Source organism: Rousettus aegyptiacus, unplaced genomic scaffold (assembly GCF_014176215.1).
Source record: "Rousettus aegyptiacus isolate mRouAeg1 unplaced genomic scaffold, mRouAeg1.p scaffold_m13_p_3, whole genome shotgun sequence".
Taxonomy (NCBI): domain Eukaryota; kingdom Metazoa; phylum Chordata; class Mammalia; order Chiroptera; family Pteropodidae; genus Rousettus; species Rousettus aegyptiacus.
The window spans coordinates 74,121,925-74,141,485 of record NW_023416306.1 but is presented as its reverse complement, the minus strand read 5'-3'; the positions used below and the strand labels follow the sequence as shown (position 1 = coordinate 74,141,485).

The window sequence follows — 19,561 nt, the reverse complement described above, 5'->3', positions numbered from 1 at the left end:
AAATATTCTTTTGATTTTTTTTTTAAACTAAAATACAAAATGGGCAGTGGGCTTACCAAACTCTCCTTTAGTGTGTGGTTCGTTGTTTCCACAATGGGAAACAACATTTCTGAGCGGCAGAGCCCTCTACACCCATCTTTCTACCTGGCTTCCCAAACTTAATACCCTTTTAAGCATTCGTTTGAACCTTATTTTTAAAAAGTTCAGTCATTTGTTTGGAATTGTGCACTATATAGCCTTTCCATGTTGGCTTCTTTCACTTAACAATATGCATTTACAGTCGTCCCCCCTTATCCGCCAGGGATACCTTCCAGGACCCCTGGTGGACACCTGAAACCTTAGACAGTACTGAACCCTATATGTACTACGTTTTTTCCTGTATGTACCTATGATAAATTTTAATTTATAAATTAGGTACAGAAAGAGATTAACAGCAATAACCAATAATAAAATGGAACGGTTATAATTCTTTTACATTTTTATCTTTAATTCATCAAGAATTATTTTTGTATTTAATTGGAAGTAGGATTTACCTGTAGTTTATTCCAACTATGTAGCCAGCTACCTCAACAGTGTTTATTGAATAGTCTTTTCTGCACTGACTGACATTGCCTCCTATTTTATACCAAATTTCCCTTTATATTTGGGCCTTTGACCTCTTTTCTGTTTTATTTATTTGCATGATTGTTGTGCTGGTGTCATGTTATTTGAATAGCTTATAATTTAGCTTCATAAAATTTTGAATATCTAGTTGTAAAGCAGATCCTCTTTACAATTGTGTTTTCAAAATTTTTCTTATAGTCATTCTTCTATATGAACTTTGGAACCTTTTTTTTTTTTGATGTCTAAAACAAATCAAATTTGAATTCTGATTGAAATGCATTACATTTATAAATCATTTTGGAAAGGGCTGACATTTTATAATGCATTAAATCTTCCCCAAACATGGGCTGTTTGTATTTGTCCAGCTCTTAAACTAATGACTAAAGTCTTGAATACTTTTTACTCCTCTCGCTAAACTTACTCTTGACTTTTTACATTTTCTTGTTAATAATAGCTAGTAAGTAGCTAAACAATATGATAGTAATAGCATAAGAATGGGATATTTTTCTATTTTTGTTCCTGTCTTGTTACTATGAATATAAAGGAAAAATACTGATTTTTTTTGTATTTGTATCTTGTTTTACCCAGTTTAATAAAGTTTCTTATAATAGTGTTTTATCTGTTCTATATTTATAATTATATTACCTGAAAATAATGTATTTTCATCATATAATTCCTAATATTTGTATTCGCTATTTTCATTTGTTACTCCCTCACCTAGGGTTTCTAAAACCAAACTGATTAGTAGTGGTGGGCATTCTGTCTTGTTCCTGATTTTTTTCTAGGTATGCCTTTAGTTTTTTGATTTTTATTTTATTGTGGTAAGAACACTTAACATAAGAGCTACCCTCTGAACAGATTTTTAAGTATACAGTAACCATAGTCACAGTGTTGTGCAGCAGATTTCTAGGACTTAATTCATCCTGCATTATTGTACACTCGTCAAACATCAGCTCCCATTTTTCCTCCTCCAGCCCCCGGCAACCACCATTCTGCTCTCTGCTTCCATGAGTTTGACTATTTTAGGTACCTTATGTAAGTAGAATCCTTACAGTGTTTGTCCTGTGACTGGCTTATTTCACTTAGCATGATACCCTTAAGATTCATCCATGTTGTCAAATTTTGCAAGATTTCCCTTTTTTTTGATGCTGAATAATATTCTATTGTATGTATGTGTGTGTGGTAGGGGTTTACACACACACATCACATTTGCTTTATTCATCCATTGATGGATATTTAGGTTGTTTCCATATCTTAGCTCTTGTGAACACTGCTGCACTGAATATGGGAGTGCAGATATCTCTTTGAGATCTTAATTTCACTTCATTGAATACCTAGAAGTGGGATTGCTGATTATAAGGTAGTTGTATGTTTAATTGAGGAACTCCATAGTGTTTTCTGTAGCAATTCATATTTCTACCAACAGTGCAGAAGGATTCCCTTTCCTCTACATCCTCACCAACACTTGTTATTTATTTTGATCATAGCTATCTTAACAGGGGTTATGTGGAATCTGTCTCACTTTGGTTTTGATTGGCATTTCCCTGATGATTAGTAATCTTGAACACTGTTGGCCATTTATGTGTTTGCAACGTTTGTTCAAGTCTTTAGCTCATTTTTAAATCAAGTTATTAGTTTTTTGCTCTTGAGTTGTAGGATTTTATGTATTTTTAGAAATTAACCACTTATCTCAGTGGTCCCCAACCTTTTTGGCACCAGTGACCGGTGCTCCTATGAGAATCTAATGTCTGATGATCTGAGGTGGAGCTGAGGCAGTGATGCTAGTGCTGGGAGAAGCTGCCAATATAGATGAAGTTTCACTCACCCGCCCACTGCTCACACCCTGCTGTGTGACCTGGTTCCTAACAGGCCGCAGACCAGTACCTGTCCGTAACCCAAGGATAGGGGACTCCTGCTTTATCTGACAGATGGTTTCCAAATATTTTTTTCCATTCCATATATTGCCTTTTCATTCTATTCATTGTTTCCTTTGCTATACAGATCTCTTTTGAATTTGATATTTGCTTTTAGTGTCTGGTAAATATCATTTATTATATTATTGTCCTGTGTTACTTAGAGATTTTTTAAAAATCTCTAAGGAATGGCTGTTAAAATTTGGCAATAGGTGCCAGTGCTTTGGGGGCATTTATTGATTATTTTCTGTGGCTCCTCAGTCTTAATTTGAAATATAATTATTCAAATTATCCTTGCATTTCTGGAACCAACTCTAATAGATCATAGTATATAATTTTTTTAATATATTGCTGGGGCTCTGAATAATAATACTTAAAATTTTCATCTCTATTTATAAGTTATATTTGTCTGTATTTTCTTTTATTGCTACTTTCACAGAAGGCATCAGGAGCTTTCTAACATTTTCTATAACCTGAAATAGTAAAAGGAATAGCACAGGAATTATACATTTCTTAAGAGATGGACTGAGTCCCTTGTGAAGTGTCTGGGCCTTTTGTCTCTGCCTTTTCAGTTTCCTTTGTAACTCCTCTTCTGTCCAGGTTTTTACCTGTTTTTCAGTCAAGCTGAATCACTTATATTTTGCTAGAAAATTATTCTAAATTTCCAAATGTTTTGTCTTAACATTGCCATTGCCAGCAATGGTGTGGTTCTTCCTCATTCTCACTGTGGATGAGTCTTTTTATATAGTATCACTGGGTTTAGTTTGTCAATATTTATGTAAAATTTTTTGGATACATATATATATATTTTAATTAAGTTTATTGGGGTAACATTGGTTAATAGTTATATAATTTTCAGGTGTACATTTTAATTTAACATCTGTATATTCTATTGTGTGTTTACCACCCAAAGTCCAGTTTCCTTCGGCTACCATATATTTGATCCCCTCTACATCCTTCACCCTCCCCCTATACCCCCCTTTACCCCGTCTACCTTCCCCCTCCTCTCCTACACCTTACCTTCTGATAACCACGAGTCTATAGTCCATGTCCATGAGTCTCTGTTTGTCCTGTTCATTTGCTGCTTTTAGGTTTATATGCCACATATGAGTGATATCATGTGATTTTCAACTTTTGCTGTCTGGCTTATTTTGCTTAGCATGATTATCTTGAGGTCCATCCAGGTTGTTGCAAATGGCAGTATTTCATCTCTTCCTATGGCTAAGTAATATCCTATTGTATATATGTACCACAGCTTCTTTATCTACTCATCTATTGTAAGACACTTCGGTTGTTTCCGTGTCTTGACCACTGTGAATAGTACTGCTATGAACGTTGGTGTGCAAATATCTTTATGGATATGACTTTTTAAGTCTTTGAGGATAAATACCTAGTAGAGGGATTGCTGGGTCATATGGTAGATCAATTCTTAGTTTTTTGAAGAACCTTCCTACTGTTTTCCATAGTGGCTGTACCAATTTTCAGTCCCACCAGCAGTGTATGAGGGTCTCTTTTTTTCCACATCCTCTCCAGCATTTGTTATTACTTTGGACCTATATTATGGAATACATTTTTAAAATATTTATTTGTAAAAGTCATGACAGTATTTTTGAAAAAAAATGAAAGCATGGCAACATTTTGCAGTCACATTAATGATAGATTGGGACGCCATTAACATTGCAGTGGTACACAGCTTAAGAGTCAGAGTTCTGAAAGTCCTATTTGAAAAACCAATTGTGCCCGCTCCTGTTTCCCCAACCCCAGAGGAAACTGTGTTCCCCAAATTAGAGGATAATTAGGCATCTAAATGTTAGGCATCCATTGAGTTCTATGAAAGATGGTTCACTTTCTCCCTGCTGCCTCCAGAAAGGGTAGCCTTCCTGTCCCAAAATACTGACATGATTGTTTATATTATTACAATTATGTAAATGCTTTTCACAGCTAAGCCATGAAATAAACTAACATTTTGCTTTTCCTGAAGTCAATAATTATTCTTTTAAAAATTTTTCTTCTTTTACTGTGTTCTCACAATATTTGCCTCCATGTTTTATTCACTGTCCTTTGGAGAATGCTAGGGTTTGAGTTTGTCTTTCCCTAGCATTGAAGTATCTGGTGTCAACGAAAGCCTCTGACTGCCCCCAGATCCCTCGCACATTGAGTGGAGTCAGGGTCCCCAGGCCATCAGTGGTCAGTGTATTCCTGTCCTCTGTTGTGCTGGCTGCTGCTTTCCATTCTGAAATAGGAAGGGGAGTTTAAGTGCTCATTTGCCCACTTCATGCACTAACCACCAGTAAATATTCTGTATTTTCCAAAACTTGCCATCTGCCCATCTCTGGTGCTGAGTTCTGTGCTAGTGATGGCATGTTAACTATTTGAGCAACAGAAATTAATTGTTGATTTTTGACCTGAGGGGGAAGAAAGAAACTAGTGGACAAATACTGAGATAATATGATAGGAAAAAGAGATCAAGATCATGATAAAAAGATAACATGATAGAAAAAGGATCATAGAAACCCAAAATTGGAACAAAACCTTATGTGTCAGCTCTGGGAAACTTGGGAACAGAGGTTAGTGGATTGGTTCTCTGATGCCCTGTCTTAGTGTTCCGTGGGCTCTCTGGCACCTGGGCCCTGGACTTTGGACTTCTCCAATCCAGCTCTGAGAGTCCTGGGAGGAATCGTGGAACCAATCTAGCCTGCACCACCAGTTTCCTCTGGGCATGGGCCTGGGCCAGGGCTGGCCAGCGGGGTGCTGTTAACTCCACTGCAGGGAAGGGGTGTTCTGAACGGGGCAGCTGCAGCTATGCAGCATAAACTGTTCATATCCACAAGCCCCCATTGATTGGCTTCTATGTGAAACTGGACCACCCAGGACTGAGCAAGATACTGTGTGTGGAGGTTCTCTGTATGCAGTCATGTGTGGCCAGGTCCCGGGTGGGATGTGTAGTGTTGGATCCTGCCTCCCTGCCTAGCCTTCCTCAGCTGAGCTGTAGGTAACCACTGGAAGTGCTTCCAATACAGAGCCAGTGTACATGCCTGATCTCACCCTGGGTCTTCCTGGAGATGCCACCCAGAATTCTGGAAATCTCCACACACCCATGCTCAGCCACCACTGTCCTTCTCTAGGACACATCTGTCTCCTCTGCCATGAAACACCACCTCTGTGGTGTTCCCAGCCACACTGTGGGTCTTGTGAGGATGGGGATCGGGCCTTTTTCACCTGTGTGTCCCCAGTGTGCACTGAAGATGGTTGAATGAATGAAAACAATGTGTATTTATGAAATAAATGGGCCCTATTAAGTTTTTGTATTACTTTTGTTGTTGCCCAGGGCACAGAGATCTGGTCGAGTCCTTTACAGCCTGCTGCTCTGGTGAATTTGGTGACCTACCCTCGGCTGCAGCTGGTTGTCACTGTGGATGAGCGGGGACTAATCAAAGTGTGGGAAGCAGAAAATGGGTGGGAGTCAGCCTCCTTCTTTCTGCCTACACACTCATCTGCGCTGGAGGCCTGTGACCATCCAGAGGGCCCCTTCCTGCTGGTAAGTGACCTGGCTCTCAGGAGCCTCTGTAGATGCTAGCTGTCTTACAGCCAAGGGGACAAAAATCAGAGTGCAGGGCCACAGGGAGTTGGAACATTGGGTGGGTTATCAAGTGTTGCAACCTCAGAGTAAGGCCGGGCTGAGGGTAAACAGTAATTGCACCTGCTGCAGTTCAGCACTCCAGTCACCTGGTAGTAAATGAAAATTCTTTTCTGGAAAAGGATATTACCCCAGGCCTCACATTATTTTCTCCCCCCCCCCCCACCCTCTTTAATCCCCCAACACACACTTCCACCCCTAACCTATGGATGTTGTCGTTATTCCCTTAAGAACTGAATCTCTGAAGGGGAGGCATCTCCTCCCACATGCTCAGGGCATGCCCCCAGGCCTGGGGCACCCAGCACACTCGGGGGTCCTGGCACACCCGGGGTAAGGTCTGTGGGTCCACCAGGGGAATGAACCCAGGACCTTCTGCATGTAAAGCAGGCGTGCTAACCACTATACTATGGAGTCACCCCTGTTTGTTTTCAAATACAACATTCGGCACATGCTTAAAGCTGAATAGGCACATGAAGAGTTAAGATAGTACCAACTAGAACTGGATAGACAGACGATATTAATTGAGGTACAGAGGCCTCAGATATTGCAGTTATTACAGACACCAAAACACCTGTGGTTGCTATGATCGGGGAGATAAATTTTAGCAGAGAACTTAAAGCTATAAAAAATGGCATACTGGATTTAGAAAAGAACCAAGCAGAAATTCTAGAGCAGAAAAACTGAATAACAAAGGTCAAGAGATCAGTGAATGGATTTGATAGCAGGGTGGACAGTGAAACCACACAGAAATTGGGGAGGGAGAGGGGAGCTTGTGGCCACTGGCAATGTTCTGTTTCTTAGCTTGGGCAGTGATGTGAATATTTGCTACGTTTATGTTTTGTGCAGTATTCCATCACTTAAAAAGTTAGAACATGGAATTAGTGAACTGAAAGATAAAAGAAATTATCTAGAAAGAAATGGAGCTCTCAAGAGTGGTAAATGTGGAAGAGAGGGTAAGAGACTTGGACAAGTGTTTTTCAGATATAATGGGACACATGTCACCTGTGTATCTTGTGTAAATGCAGGTTCTGATTTGGTGGGTCTCTGGGGATTCCTGAGATACCGAGTTTTTAACAAGCTTCTTCAGGATATCAGTGCTGCCAGTCCACAGACCACCCTTTGAGTAGCAGGGCCCAAAAGGATCCATGAAAAAGTCTAACACTTGATATCCCAGGGGTAGGTGAGGCACATTTAGCACTGCTTTTCTGTAGTCCTGATGATGAAGGATGGCCTGGCTAGGAGCCAAATCCCCGTTCACTTGTTTTAAATTTTGTGAAAATACTATTTCACTGTGTATGTTTCTTTAGAAAAGTCTACTGGTACTCCGACTTACTTTCCTTGTTAGACAGAGTTTTTAAATCAAAGGCATAAAGGATCTTTACAAATCTTTAAAGTCTAGTAGTTGTGACATGTCTATAGTGATCATGCTGGGTCCGCTTATGCAGGAACATATGAATCCTTTCAATAAATAGATTCAGGCTTTCTTTTATTTCTAGAAAGTTTTACTGTACATGAATTTTAAATATTCTGTTATTAAATTTTTCCTTTGTAGGAACTTCAGTCATATGTTTATTAGACCTTCTTTGACTATCTTGTTGGACACTTTCTGATTTTTTTTAGCTCTGTATTCCATTTTTGTTCTCTGGTTTCTTTCTTTTTAGTACCCTTATTTGTTCAGGAGAATGTTTTCTCTCTTAGGCTTATTGTTAATCTTCATTCTTGAGACAACTTTTTCTTTAGTATCTTTCCTAAATTAATTTAACTCTTATGTCACATTTTGGTATTTTGTCCATTTTCCTTCTGAGTATTGAATTTCTGATTCAGGCTGTCCCTTCATATCTGCAAAATCTTATTTTATGATATTTAACTCATGTTGGGTGTGGCTACAGATCTTTGGTACCTGGTTGTCCTTTGGAGGGATAGCTTTACTAGCTAAAATGTGTTGCTTCTCACTTTTTCTTTTCATGACCTTGTTTGAATGTTGCCATCTTCTGTGCATTTTTAAATTTTTGTGTTTTCTTGGACAGTAAGAACAGATGATTTTACAGAAGTCCAGATTGGGTTCCATCTGTAAATGTCTGTGGAAAGATGTTCTTCTAAAACAGTAGGTGAAGGATGGGCTATTAAAGAAATGGAGCACTTTGACCATTACGAAAGAGAAACTAAGCTACTCTCACATCATTCCATTTGTAGAAATACATTTAGAATAATTAAAAACTAAATGTAAAAAGCCGTTACAAAATTATCTGAGGAACAGATACATGGTTTGTAATATCAACCTGGGATGTGCAAGGCGTTGCTAGGCAAGACAAAACCTGGAATCAAGAAAAAAATACACAGATTTGATTTAACTAAAAAGTTTTAAAAAATCTGATCTATTGTATTATAAAATTAAGACACATGAAAAATTATGAGAAAACACTATCTTATTTAATGAAGTATTAATATCAGATTATTTGAAGCATAGAAATCTAGTAGAAAAATAGGTAAAGAAGGATTTCTGGTCAAGGTGGTAGAGTAAGTAAATGCTGTGCTGGCCTCCTCTCATGACAATATCAGAAATACAACTGAAATACAGAGCAGCCATCATGGATAATCAGCTGAAGTCTAACTGAACGGAAGTCCTACAACTAAGGACATACAGAAGAAGCCACATCAAGACTGGTAGAAAGGGTGGAGTCATGAAATGGGCTAGTCCCACACTCGTGCGAGGTAGCTAAAAATATATCAGCTGTGGAAGTCCCCTTCGAGGAGTGAGGGGCCCAGCCCCACAGCAGACTCCCTAGCCCAGGGTACCAGTGCCAAGATGAGAGCCCCCACAACTTCTGTCTGTGAAAACTAGCAGAGATTGTGGCTGGGTGACATGGAGGGCAGCAGGACTCTCAGGCACTCCTCTTATAGGGCCAATGCACAGATTTACTTGCTGATGGACTCACTTGATTTGAGCTCTAGCACTGGGGCAATTGCTTGAAAGGTGCCAGGGACATACAGGGAGAAACTGAGTTGTCTGGCTTCAGCGTGAAGGCTGGAGGGGCAGATTTCTCCCAGACAGAAGGGCTGGCAGAAGCCATTGTTCCTTTGTTGAGCCCTCCCACTAGCCCAGCATGTGAATGCAGGTGGGTACCATATTGGAATCTCCATTACTTGGCTAACAATGTTCATCCTGCCCTGGTGATTCTCTGAGACCCTGCCTCACTCAACTAGTGGGCCTACCCAAGCTGCTTCCAGTGGCTTTTCCATACAAACGACCTGTTTTGGCTCATGGTTCAGACTTTCCTAAAATCTCCAAAGGTTCATGTACCCCAAATAAGCAGCATCTGATCTGAGCATGCCCTGTACCTCTTGCTGAGCATCCCCAAGCCTAGCAGTGGCAGAAGCCAGCCTCGGTTTGAAGCTTGGCCTCTCCTAGGCGTCTCCAAGCCCAGCGTGGGCGGTGGCCATCGTCGGATTTTTTTATGGCTCATTCCAGGTGGCAGAGAACAGGCTGAGGCCGAACTTGAGATGCAGCAGGGCCCCTCCTAGGAGGTACTGGGGTTGGCATACAAGGCGAATGGCTTTGGAACTAGCCCGAGTACTACCTGGGGCTGCACCCAAGGATGACACACCTAAAGGGCCGACTAGGTAGACAACAGAGCCCCACTGAAGCAAATACTGCTTTGTAGGGTCAGGCCCTGCACAGTAGCTCCTCTACTGTAGTCACAGTCAATCCTCACAGCCATTCAGCTCACGGGTCAATCACTCCCACTGACATGCAAACAGCAATTAAAGTTCAACTACAACAGGAAGGCACACATGACCCACATGGGACACCTGCAACACCTGGCTCAGATGACCAGGGAGACTGCACCATGGTGTTCCACAGGACACCTGCTACATAAATTCACTCTACTAAGACCAGGACTCATAGCAGATCTTCTTAATACATAGAAACAAACACAAGGAGGAAGGCAAAATGGGGAGACAGAGACACACGTCCCAAATGAAAGAAAGAACATGCTGTAGAAAAAGAACTAAACAAAATAGAGACAGACAATCTACCAAATGCAGAGTTCAAAACACTGGTTGTAAGGATACCCAATGAACTCAGAACTTCAACAGAGAAAGGAAACTTAGAAATAGAAAACAAAAAAGAACCAGTCTGAAATGAAGAATACAATAACTGAAATAAAGAATACATTAGAGGGAATCAACAGTAGATTACATGAAGCAGAGGATCAAATTAATGATTTGGAAGAGAAGGTATCACAGAACAGCCAACCAGAACAGCAACAAGAAAAAAGGAAAAAAATGATGATAGTTTCAGGGGCCTCTGGGACAACATTAAGCATACCAACATTTACATCATAGGGGCACCAGAAAGAGAAGAGAGGGAACAAGGGATTGAAAACCTATTTGAAGAAATAATGATGGAAAACTTCCCTAACCTGGTGAAGGAGATAGACATATAAGTCCAAGAAATGCAGAGAGCCCCAAACAAGACAAACCCACACCAAGACATAATTAAAATGCCAAAGGTTGAGGACAAAGAATCTTCGAAGCAGCATGAGAAAATCATCTAGTTATCTAAAAAGGAGCTTCCCGTAAGACTGTCAGCTGCTTCCTCAACAGAAACTTTGCTAGCCAGAAGGGACTGGCATGAAATATTCAAAGTGATGAAAAGCAAGGACCTACAGGTCAAGATTACTCTACCCAGCAGAGCTATCATTTAGAATTGAAGGACAGATAAAGAGCTTCCCAGACAAGAAATAGCTAAAGGAGTTCATCACCACCAAGCCAGTATTATAAGAAATGCTAGAGGGACTTCTTTCTTTAAGAAGAAGAACAACAACAAGAAAAAGATCAAAAATATAAAAATAAAATGGCAATAACTACGTATCTATCAAGAATTACTTTAAATGTAAAACGATTAAATGTTCCAATCAAAAGATATAGGGTTGCCGAATGGATAGGAAAACAAGACCCTTACATACATTGCCTACAAGCGACTCACTTTAGTTCAAAAGACACACACAGACTGAAAGTAAAGTGATGGAAAAAGATATTTTGTCAAAATGGAAACAAACAAAAAAAGCTTGGGTAGCAATACTTGTACAAGACAAAATAGACTTTAAAATAAAAGCTATAACAAGAGATAAGGAAGGATCCAGTAATCCCATTTCTGGGTATTTATCTGAACAAATCCAAAACACTACTTTGAAGAGACATGTGCATCCATATATTTGTTCATTGCAGTGTTATTTACAGTAGCCAAGATATGGAGGCAACCTGGGTGCCCATCAGTGGATAAATGGCTAAAGAAAAGGTGGTCCCTACATATAATGGAATATTACTCAGCCATTAAAAAAAAATGAAGTCATGTCATTTGCAACAACATGGATAGACCTAGAGGGTATTGTGCAGAATGGAGTAAGTCAGACAAAGACAAATGTTATATGATTTCACTTACATGTGGAATTTAAATAACAAAATAAATGAACAAACAAGACAGGAACAAACTCATAGATACAGAGAACATTATGATGGTTGACAAAATGGGAGGGAGGTTTGGAGGGGTGGGATGGAGAAGGGGAAGGGAGTCAGAAGTACAAACTGGTAGTTACAAATAGTCATGGGGATGTAAAGTATAGCATAAGGAATATAGTCAATAACATTGTAATAAGGGTTGATATTATAAGTTAGATGAAGACTAGGTATTTTTATACATGGCAAATAAGACTATAGATTGAAACGTTTTTTTAAAGCTTGTTTTTTCCCCCTTATTAAAAGTTTTAAATCTGATACTTTTTGACCTATTCCAGTTCTAGGGCTCTCTCATGAGGAAATATTGGCATTGCTGCAGAAACTTGCAAATAGGAGTGCTTATTGCAGCAGTCACTATTCCTGTAAACAAAATCTGTAAACAAATTTTCATTAAAATAAGTAAAAGGTCATGGGAAAATGTCCTCTGATGTGGAAAGATTCCCAAGGAGTATTTTACGCTGAAAACAGAAAAGGCACACTGAAGATAACACTTGAGTGTAATGGGTAGAAAAGGTGCTGGCGGCCACACCTTGGTCTTCTGTTGGGAGGGAGAAGAGGGTATGCTCTGAGACTTATGCATTGTTTGAGGGAATTCATTTTTGACTTAAAAAGCTTGCATTGCACCCCAGTGAGGAGGCAGTTATACAGTGGCTACCTGCTCCTCAGGAGCGGACATAAGGACACAGATGGTCACTGCACCTTTTGCATTACAGGCAGCTTCTGCTGACGGAGCACTCTACACGCTGACCATACCCCGGCTGCAGCTGATGTCCAGGGTGAGCATGTTCCCGAACCACCCCGCCAGTCTGCTCTGTTCTCCTGACCACCAGTGGGTGTTTGCATCGACCCAGAACTCAGATCTGGGTCCCAAGGTTAGTGCTGGACTGTGTCCCTTGCCCCAGGGGCCAGGCTTTGTGTGTACAGGTATTCAGTTCTGTGACTGGTCCTGCCAAATGCATCTGAAAGGGCATCTTCTTATGCAGGACCAAGTCCGTGGCCACTCAGGGCTTCCAACTAGGCAGAGGTGGTCCTGGCCTCTCCCCAGAGCCTCTGCTCTTTCCAGGCCGCCGTGTTGCCCACAGGCCAGAGCAGGTCAGTAGCCCAGCTGGAGAGGGCAGAGTTAGTTTTGAAGAAGTTTGGAGCCTTATAGACATCCCAGTGGAAGAGCTCAAAGGACATTTGGTGGCCTAAGAACAGAGCTTCAGTGGGAATGAGGACTAGAGAGTCCAGGGCAGGTGTGAGGAGATGCTGACAGTGCGGGACAGCATTGATACCTCGAGAAGGTATAGCAGGAACTGCATGTGGGCCACGTGCCCATCGTGTGGCTGGCCTGTGTGACTGAGTAGCTCTACCAGTGCTGCCTGTGCCCCACAACCTGGGAATAGTCCCACGATTTGTGGAGTCAGAGATGTCCAGCCTGAGTGCCAGGAACCAAACTGGAAAATTAGACCAGAGTTGGAAGCAGACGGCTGGAGAGGGTCTTGAGATGTGCTGGAGGAGTGTGGATGAGTAAAGGCAGGAGGAGAGAGCAGGGGCAGAGCAGGACAAAATCGGCAGTGCTGGGACCTGGTAGCCTGGGGAGGTGACAGGTTGAGGAGGAGCAGGTAGAGGAGAGAAGAAGCAGGAAAGGTGGCGGTCAGCAGCTACCAGGAGGGGGACATCCTGACAGAGCAGTTCCAGGGACCGAGAAGAGGCATTTGGAGCCAGACTGCCAGGAGGTAGGAAGGGAATATGGAAGTAGACATTGGAGGCAAAAGCAAGACAGTGATGTGTATCTGCTCAACAACAGAGAAGTCATCCACTGGATTCATTCACCCCCTGCCCTCACTGAGACTTGTGTGCCAAGATATCTTCAGGGGCCAAACTCGGGCTGGGATTAACCTTACCTGGTCTGAGCCATCTTGGAAGGAGGTCCACAAGTGGCATGACTGCCCCATATGACCAATAAAGTCATTGCGGGTCCCTGGGAAGAGTGGCCAGGAGGGGCTTCCAGAGTGCTCCTGGGTCAGAGAAGTCCCTCTGTCACCAGCAATGAGACCATGCGATGGTGTTCCCCAGGTGTTCCACATGCGCTCCTTGCTGTGTCCATCAGAAGATGAGGCTCCTGTCTCTACTGCTCTCCCCATCTGGCTGACTTCCAGAGCCTGCTGGGCCCCCAACAAGGCAGCTAGGCTGATGGTGATGCATAGAAATGACAACGGCATGCAGTTGGTTGTCACCACCTATGAGCTAGGAGCCAAGAGGTCCAGGAATGGAGTGGACATTCTGGGTAAGGATCCTGTATCAGGCAGGACCTGTGGGTCTGCACATTACCACCATTGCGTTTCAAGCACAGATTCCTCATGTTTCCTTTGGGGCACCTTTTCTTTCCTCTTGGTGAATACAGTGACCCAACAAATGTTTCCTTGTGATACTACATGTTGGTTGGGTGGTTGAACACCTGCTGCATGTCAGGCCTTTTGTGTAGCCCTGAGATTCAGACATTAACTATTGTCCACTCACAGTCCCCCTTTTCTTAACGTCTTCCTGCTCCTATTCATCTCTACCTCTTTGCACAACTGTATCAAAGGCAGTGTTCTCACTGAGTGCACGCAAAGATGAATAAAACGCAAAACTATCTCTTACCCAAGGAGCTGTTAGTCCAGTAGGAAAATAAGGCCCACAAACCTCTCCTTCCCTGTCTCACACCCTACATCACTCTGACAAGCTTTCCCTTTGGTCCTTAGCATTTTTTCTTTTGTATTATGTTAATTTGTTTTCATATTATCATTTGACCATAAATTTTACTCTGAGCTTCCTGGCAGCCGAGGAAAAAGGGGAAACAGGATGTGTAATATAATCCCTTGTCTGATACAAGAAAGCGCATGAATTCTTCAAAAGAGGTAATTTTTTCTTCCTGGTGCTAAACTCCATTAGGAAGTCATCAAATGATTTTTTTTTCTTTTACAAGGAATGCAACACACTATAAAAGACAATATCAATAGTAATTTTGGCAGATGTTATAAATATCATAGTTCTTACATCACCCTGTGGCCATTTCTTACATCATGCTGTCATAGATGGAGAAGGGTAGAAGGAAGGGTATTCATTTGTCCCATTCTCTAGATGTTACTGCATGCCAGATACTGTTACTTCCACATGCATAGTGCCCCCTTTAAGGCATCATACTCAGTATTTAGAGCCAGTGGACGGAAGATTTAGAGAGTAAACGCATAGGTCAGGATTGAATGCAAGTATAACGGAAGCTGTTGCTTTTTTCAGTGTACTGCATCATCTTAGGTGAGGCATGTCTATTCCAGACTCCAGCTGCTATCGAGACATGACAATCTATGTTTTTATTTCAAAAAGTACAACAGATCGCAAGTTTTATCCTGCCAGACACCATGATGCCTCCTCATCTCATGAAGGGCCATAGCTCCCAAGTGATCCTACTGGTGTCTGGGTCAGAGCTCGTGCTTTTTACCATACATGGCCTGCACCTAGCAGCCTTCCAGGACCACCAGAAGCCGATCACGTCCATGTGGGTGGTGAGTGTGGTGCCCATCCTGCCCATGTCTCGGATCCTACCTTGGGAGCCCACATCTCCGGCCTCATGTAGCTTTTCATTTCAAGGACCAGAGCCGAGTCATCACCTCTTCCTTTGACCTCTCCTTGCGAGTCTACATGTGGAATAAGGACAATAAATTTCCCGTCCTCAGGAGCTGTTATCACTTGCTCGGGGGTTCCCACCGATGGGCCAGGTAATTGCTTCTGATTCCCTCACTTTGCCAGTAAGACAGCCTCTCCTGGCCTCCCAGCAGTACCTTTGTAAGGATATCATTGGAATGGATGTGACTGGGGTGTGGGGCTTAGCCCAGCGCTTCCCCTCACTACTTGGGTACCCAAGGAAAGTCACTGGTCAGAATATGTTTCTGCCTTTAAAAAGAAAAGATGCTACGCATCATCTCCATGATCTCCATTAATGATAAAACCACCACCTGCATACAGTTGGCATCATCCACATTTCCCAGATGAAATAGATGCTCAGAGTTGTGGTTATTTAAGGACACACAGCGAAGCCAAGGGTGGGCCCTGACACAGCCCTGCAGCCTGGTTGTAACCCTCCTTTCATGACCTGCACAATCCTGAATTCATTTACCAAACCCAGGTGGCAGTGGGAATCGGGGCAAGATTGTAAAAGTCCCCCCAAAAAGGGATTATGCATTTAAAACATATTTTGCATTATGTTTTAAAATTAGTATTTTGGAATCATTTATGTTCTTTCTTGTCAGAGTAAGTTCTACAAATTGGACAGGACTTACAGGTTTTTTATTCTAGTTGGCTAACTTACGGTAAGGTCACCAACCTCATAGTTGTCAATTACTTATCTTGAGATATGGGGTAAATTCAGCCTCCTGTGATAGGCATCATACAACATGAATAGAAAAAATACAATGTCTCAAACCAGATATTTCAAAAATTACAGATTTCTGTAACAAACTTCCCTAGTTTGAAGTTGTTTGAAGATAATTATTAAAGCAACCTCCTAATGCAGGAGAATCTTCGTTCCTTTCAGTAAATAAACCCAACTTTCTAATAAGATAAAGAATTAGTAGAGATTCAACTTAAATTTGATGAGAATTGGCCTGTAAGTAGTTTTTAACCCTTTTTTAACTTTCAGAACAAAGGGTAAAGGCCAACTCAGCGCCCTACATTCTGAAAAGAATTTGCATCAACTTCTTCACTCAAAATTCCTTCAACTCCTTTGAAGTTGGAGAGCTGGGCTGAACCAAAATATTTTGGAGCCATTACTGTCCATGTTCACTTTTGCAAGCATGTTTTTGCTAGTTTACACTCACACATTTGTACCTACATTCCACTGCACTTGGAATAAGCATCATGGCCTTGCTCTGCCGTGTCCACTTTTGGTCAGAGGCCAGCCTTTGTAAAGCTAAAGCAAGCCCCTCAAGCAGTGGAGGTCCCTAATATACACCCTACAACCACTTGTGACTCTATTAGTAATGGTTATCTTCCTTCAGTGGCAGGAAAACTTTTTTCCTCTTGGGGAAACATGGGTGTTAAACACTTGTTATTGTTGCCTCAGAGGGTGGCCCTTTGGGGGATTGTGCTTAGAGTTTGGCCTCACAAATGTGCTTTTTTCTCCCCTTTTTAAATATGTGTCTTTAAAGAGTGCTCTACTGCATTCTTTACTGCATTACTACATACTATGCATTACTTAGTGGTTAGAACATTCAGTACAATATCACTGCTATCAACTTAGCAAGCAAGTAGCACTTTTAGAAACTTCTTTTTTACATGTCTTTTTAAACACTACACTTCAAGCATCACACAAAGCTAAAAACACACATTCACTGCATTACATTGTACTCTTCATGACAAGCAAGTAGAAATCTTGAAATCTTCTATTTCACATGTGTTTTTAAACACTGCACTACATGAATTATAAAATGGTAAACACATCCATTAGGTGAATGACACTTTTCTCAATGTGGCAGGTAATGTAGCACTCTTAGAAACATTTCAAAAACATGTTTTAGCCAAGACCTTAGAATGAATGGATCATGACTTCAAATTATGCCTCTTTCCTAATCACAAACATATTCCTTCAGAAATCCTTAGTTGAGTGGTAATTTCTCTTGCGAGCTTCATTGGGCAATAGTAAACCCAGAAATCTTGCTTAATACTGTTCCCTCTAAGTTTTCAGATGGGCAACATTTTTGTCTCTTGCACTCTTGCAGCACCTTAGTGAATGCTACAGGAGATAACCCAGTACCTTTCTAGGAGCTTTTCAGTTTCCTAAAATGCAGTCATTTGTGAATACATATTCTGATTATCCAAAGAAATTGTGTTAGACATAAATTTACCGGCAACCTAGCAGCATGCCCAAGAGAAATGGACACATATCTACAGAAAAATTTGTGCATGGATGTTCTTAGCAGTTTTACTCAACCTAAAAAGTGCAAATAGTGCAAATGCCGATCAGCTGGTAAGTGGATAAGTCCACTGTGGTACATCCATACAGGGAACTATTACTTAGGCATAAAAAGGACTGGACATTGACACACTCATAAAATATAAACCACAGAAACATTGTGCTGCATGAAAGAAGCCAGATTTGTACAATATGTACCATGTGAATCCATTTATATGCCACATCTAGAAAAAGCAAGTTTGTAGAAACAGAAGGTAAAATTAGTGGCTGCCTCAGGCTGGGAGCAGGCTGGGAGTTACTGCTGATAGGCACGATAGATCTTTTGAGGGTGATGAAATAGTTCTAAAATTAGATTGTGGTGATTAGTGGCACAACTCTAAAAATCGATTGAAGAAAAAAGACTAAGAAGAAGAATTCTCAAAGAGAAAAAACATGCAAGCTCAACTTTCTTAGCCAAAAAAAACCCCGCACTGACTGTTGGCTGGCATATCAAGAATTAACTGCCCCTTGTTCCCTGCTCAGCACCTACACAGACCAGCAGCCAAGGCTGCAGTTTTCTCAGAGTCTGAAAGCTGCCACATTCTGTTCTTAATACTAATTTCTAAGTTGACTAGAAGTTTAGTTGCTACTTAAACTCAGTATGTCGGCATGGAATTTAAGCTAGAAGATATTTCACAAAGGCCAAAACAGCAGTATTTCAGAAGCAATGTATAGCACAAAACTGGACTGCTGTAGGAAATTCAGGAAACTGCATCTCTAGTTTTTTTTATTTGATTTGGTTTGGTTCTCTACACACCTGCTTTATTTTTCTCTCTGCCACAGAGAAGTACAGTATGTTTGTCTTGGCAGGCAGGTAACATCGTGGAAAATGACAGTGTCATTAGCTGCTGTATTTATATCTTCACTGAGACTGATCAGAAATTGATGATCCTAAATTCTGGGGAAATGACCGACCTGCTGAGATTGGATTAGGTTCCCCTTCTCCTGTGTCAAGAGGGTCCAAAACTGATATTCCCACTGTAGAATGTGATAGTATTTGCTAATTGTGACAAATGAATATAGATCTTCAAGTTTAAACCCACATTAAATGCGGATATGTGGGCTAGGTGGAGGAGGTATGAGGTTTATATGAAGCCCTATTGCCTAAACAGTTGTCCTTCCTTTCACAGCGGATTTACTCATGTGGAAAGTGATGGCATGAGCATTGTAGGCGTGGAAGCCAGAAGCATCGGCACAAGTATTCTGAGGTCATATTACTTCCAAGTGCAACGGGACTGAGATGACCACACTGATGGAAGATCATCTCACTTTGGTGAAGAGCTTGTGTACACACAAGACCAAAACGATTATCAAAATTGAGAAAAGAATTACTAATTCTCAAATACCTACTAAGGGCAGGCACTGTGCTATGTGAGTTTATTTTTAAATCTTGACAGCAAGCCAATGAAGTAGGTATGATTATCTCTGTTTTTCAGACAAGGAGCAGGAAATGTAACAGGAGAGTCATTAACCCATTGTTAGCCCATGGCCCAGCTGCCTATCAGCCTGCCCAGAGCTATTCAGATAGTATCAGCGTGGAGGGGATGCATGATGGGGGACTAGAAAGCCCACACTTAAAGTGCTGGGATTGTAACAATCGTTTTTGTTGTTTAAATATATAAGTAAATATTTTTTATCTTCCTATTCTGTGTAATTTGCTTTAGACACACATTAATAAACAGTTCTTGCCGTCAATGTAGATGAGTTCTGTGGCACCATGTCTCATCACTGTAGGGAGACTTGTATTTTGTGACAGTGGTGCCCCTTGACTTGGTCCACCTGGAAGCCCTGGCTGGTGTATTGGGTGTATCATTCAGAGTTCTTAATTGCAAGCAAGAGGAGCGGCAAGCTGGCTAACTAACACCAAAAGAGGAATTTATTGGGAGGAAAGAGAAGGCTGAGGAAATGGGCTTAGAA

At 41.3% G+C, this 19,561-nt stretch overlaps 1 protein-coding gene across 1 annotated transcript in view; it reads left to right on the top strand.

Moving 5' to 3' along the window:
• CDK20 (cyclin dependent kinase 20) overlaps positions 1-19,348 on the top strand; it is a 39,130-nt gene extending 19,782 nt beyond the window's left edge. The window contains exons 11-16 of the mRNA XM_016135457.2: positions 5,845-6,054; positions 12,387-12,545; positions 13,732-13,942; positions 15,022-15,200; positions 15,286-15,413; positions 18,775-19,348. Coding sequence (XP_015990943.2) covers positions 5,845-6,054; positions 12,387-12,545; positions 13,732-13,942; positions 15,022-15,200; positions 15,286-15,413; positions 18,775-18,883 — 996 coding nt within the window. The 3' untranslated portion in view covers positions 18,884-19,348. The remainder of the gene's footprint in view (positions 1-5,844; positions 6,055-12,386; positions 12,546-13,731; positions 13,943-15,021; positions 15,201-15,285; positions 15,414-18,774) is intronic.
• The last annotated feature ends 213 nt before the right edge of the window (positions 19,349-19,561 follow it).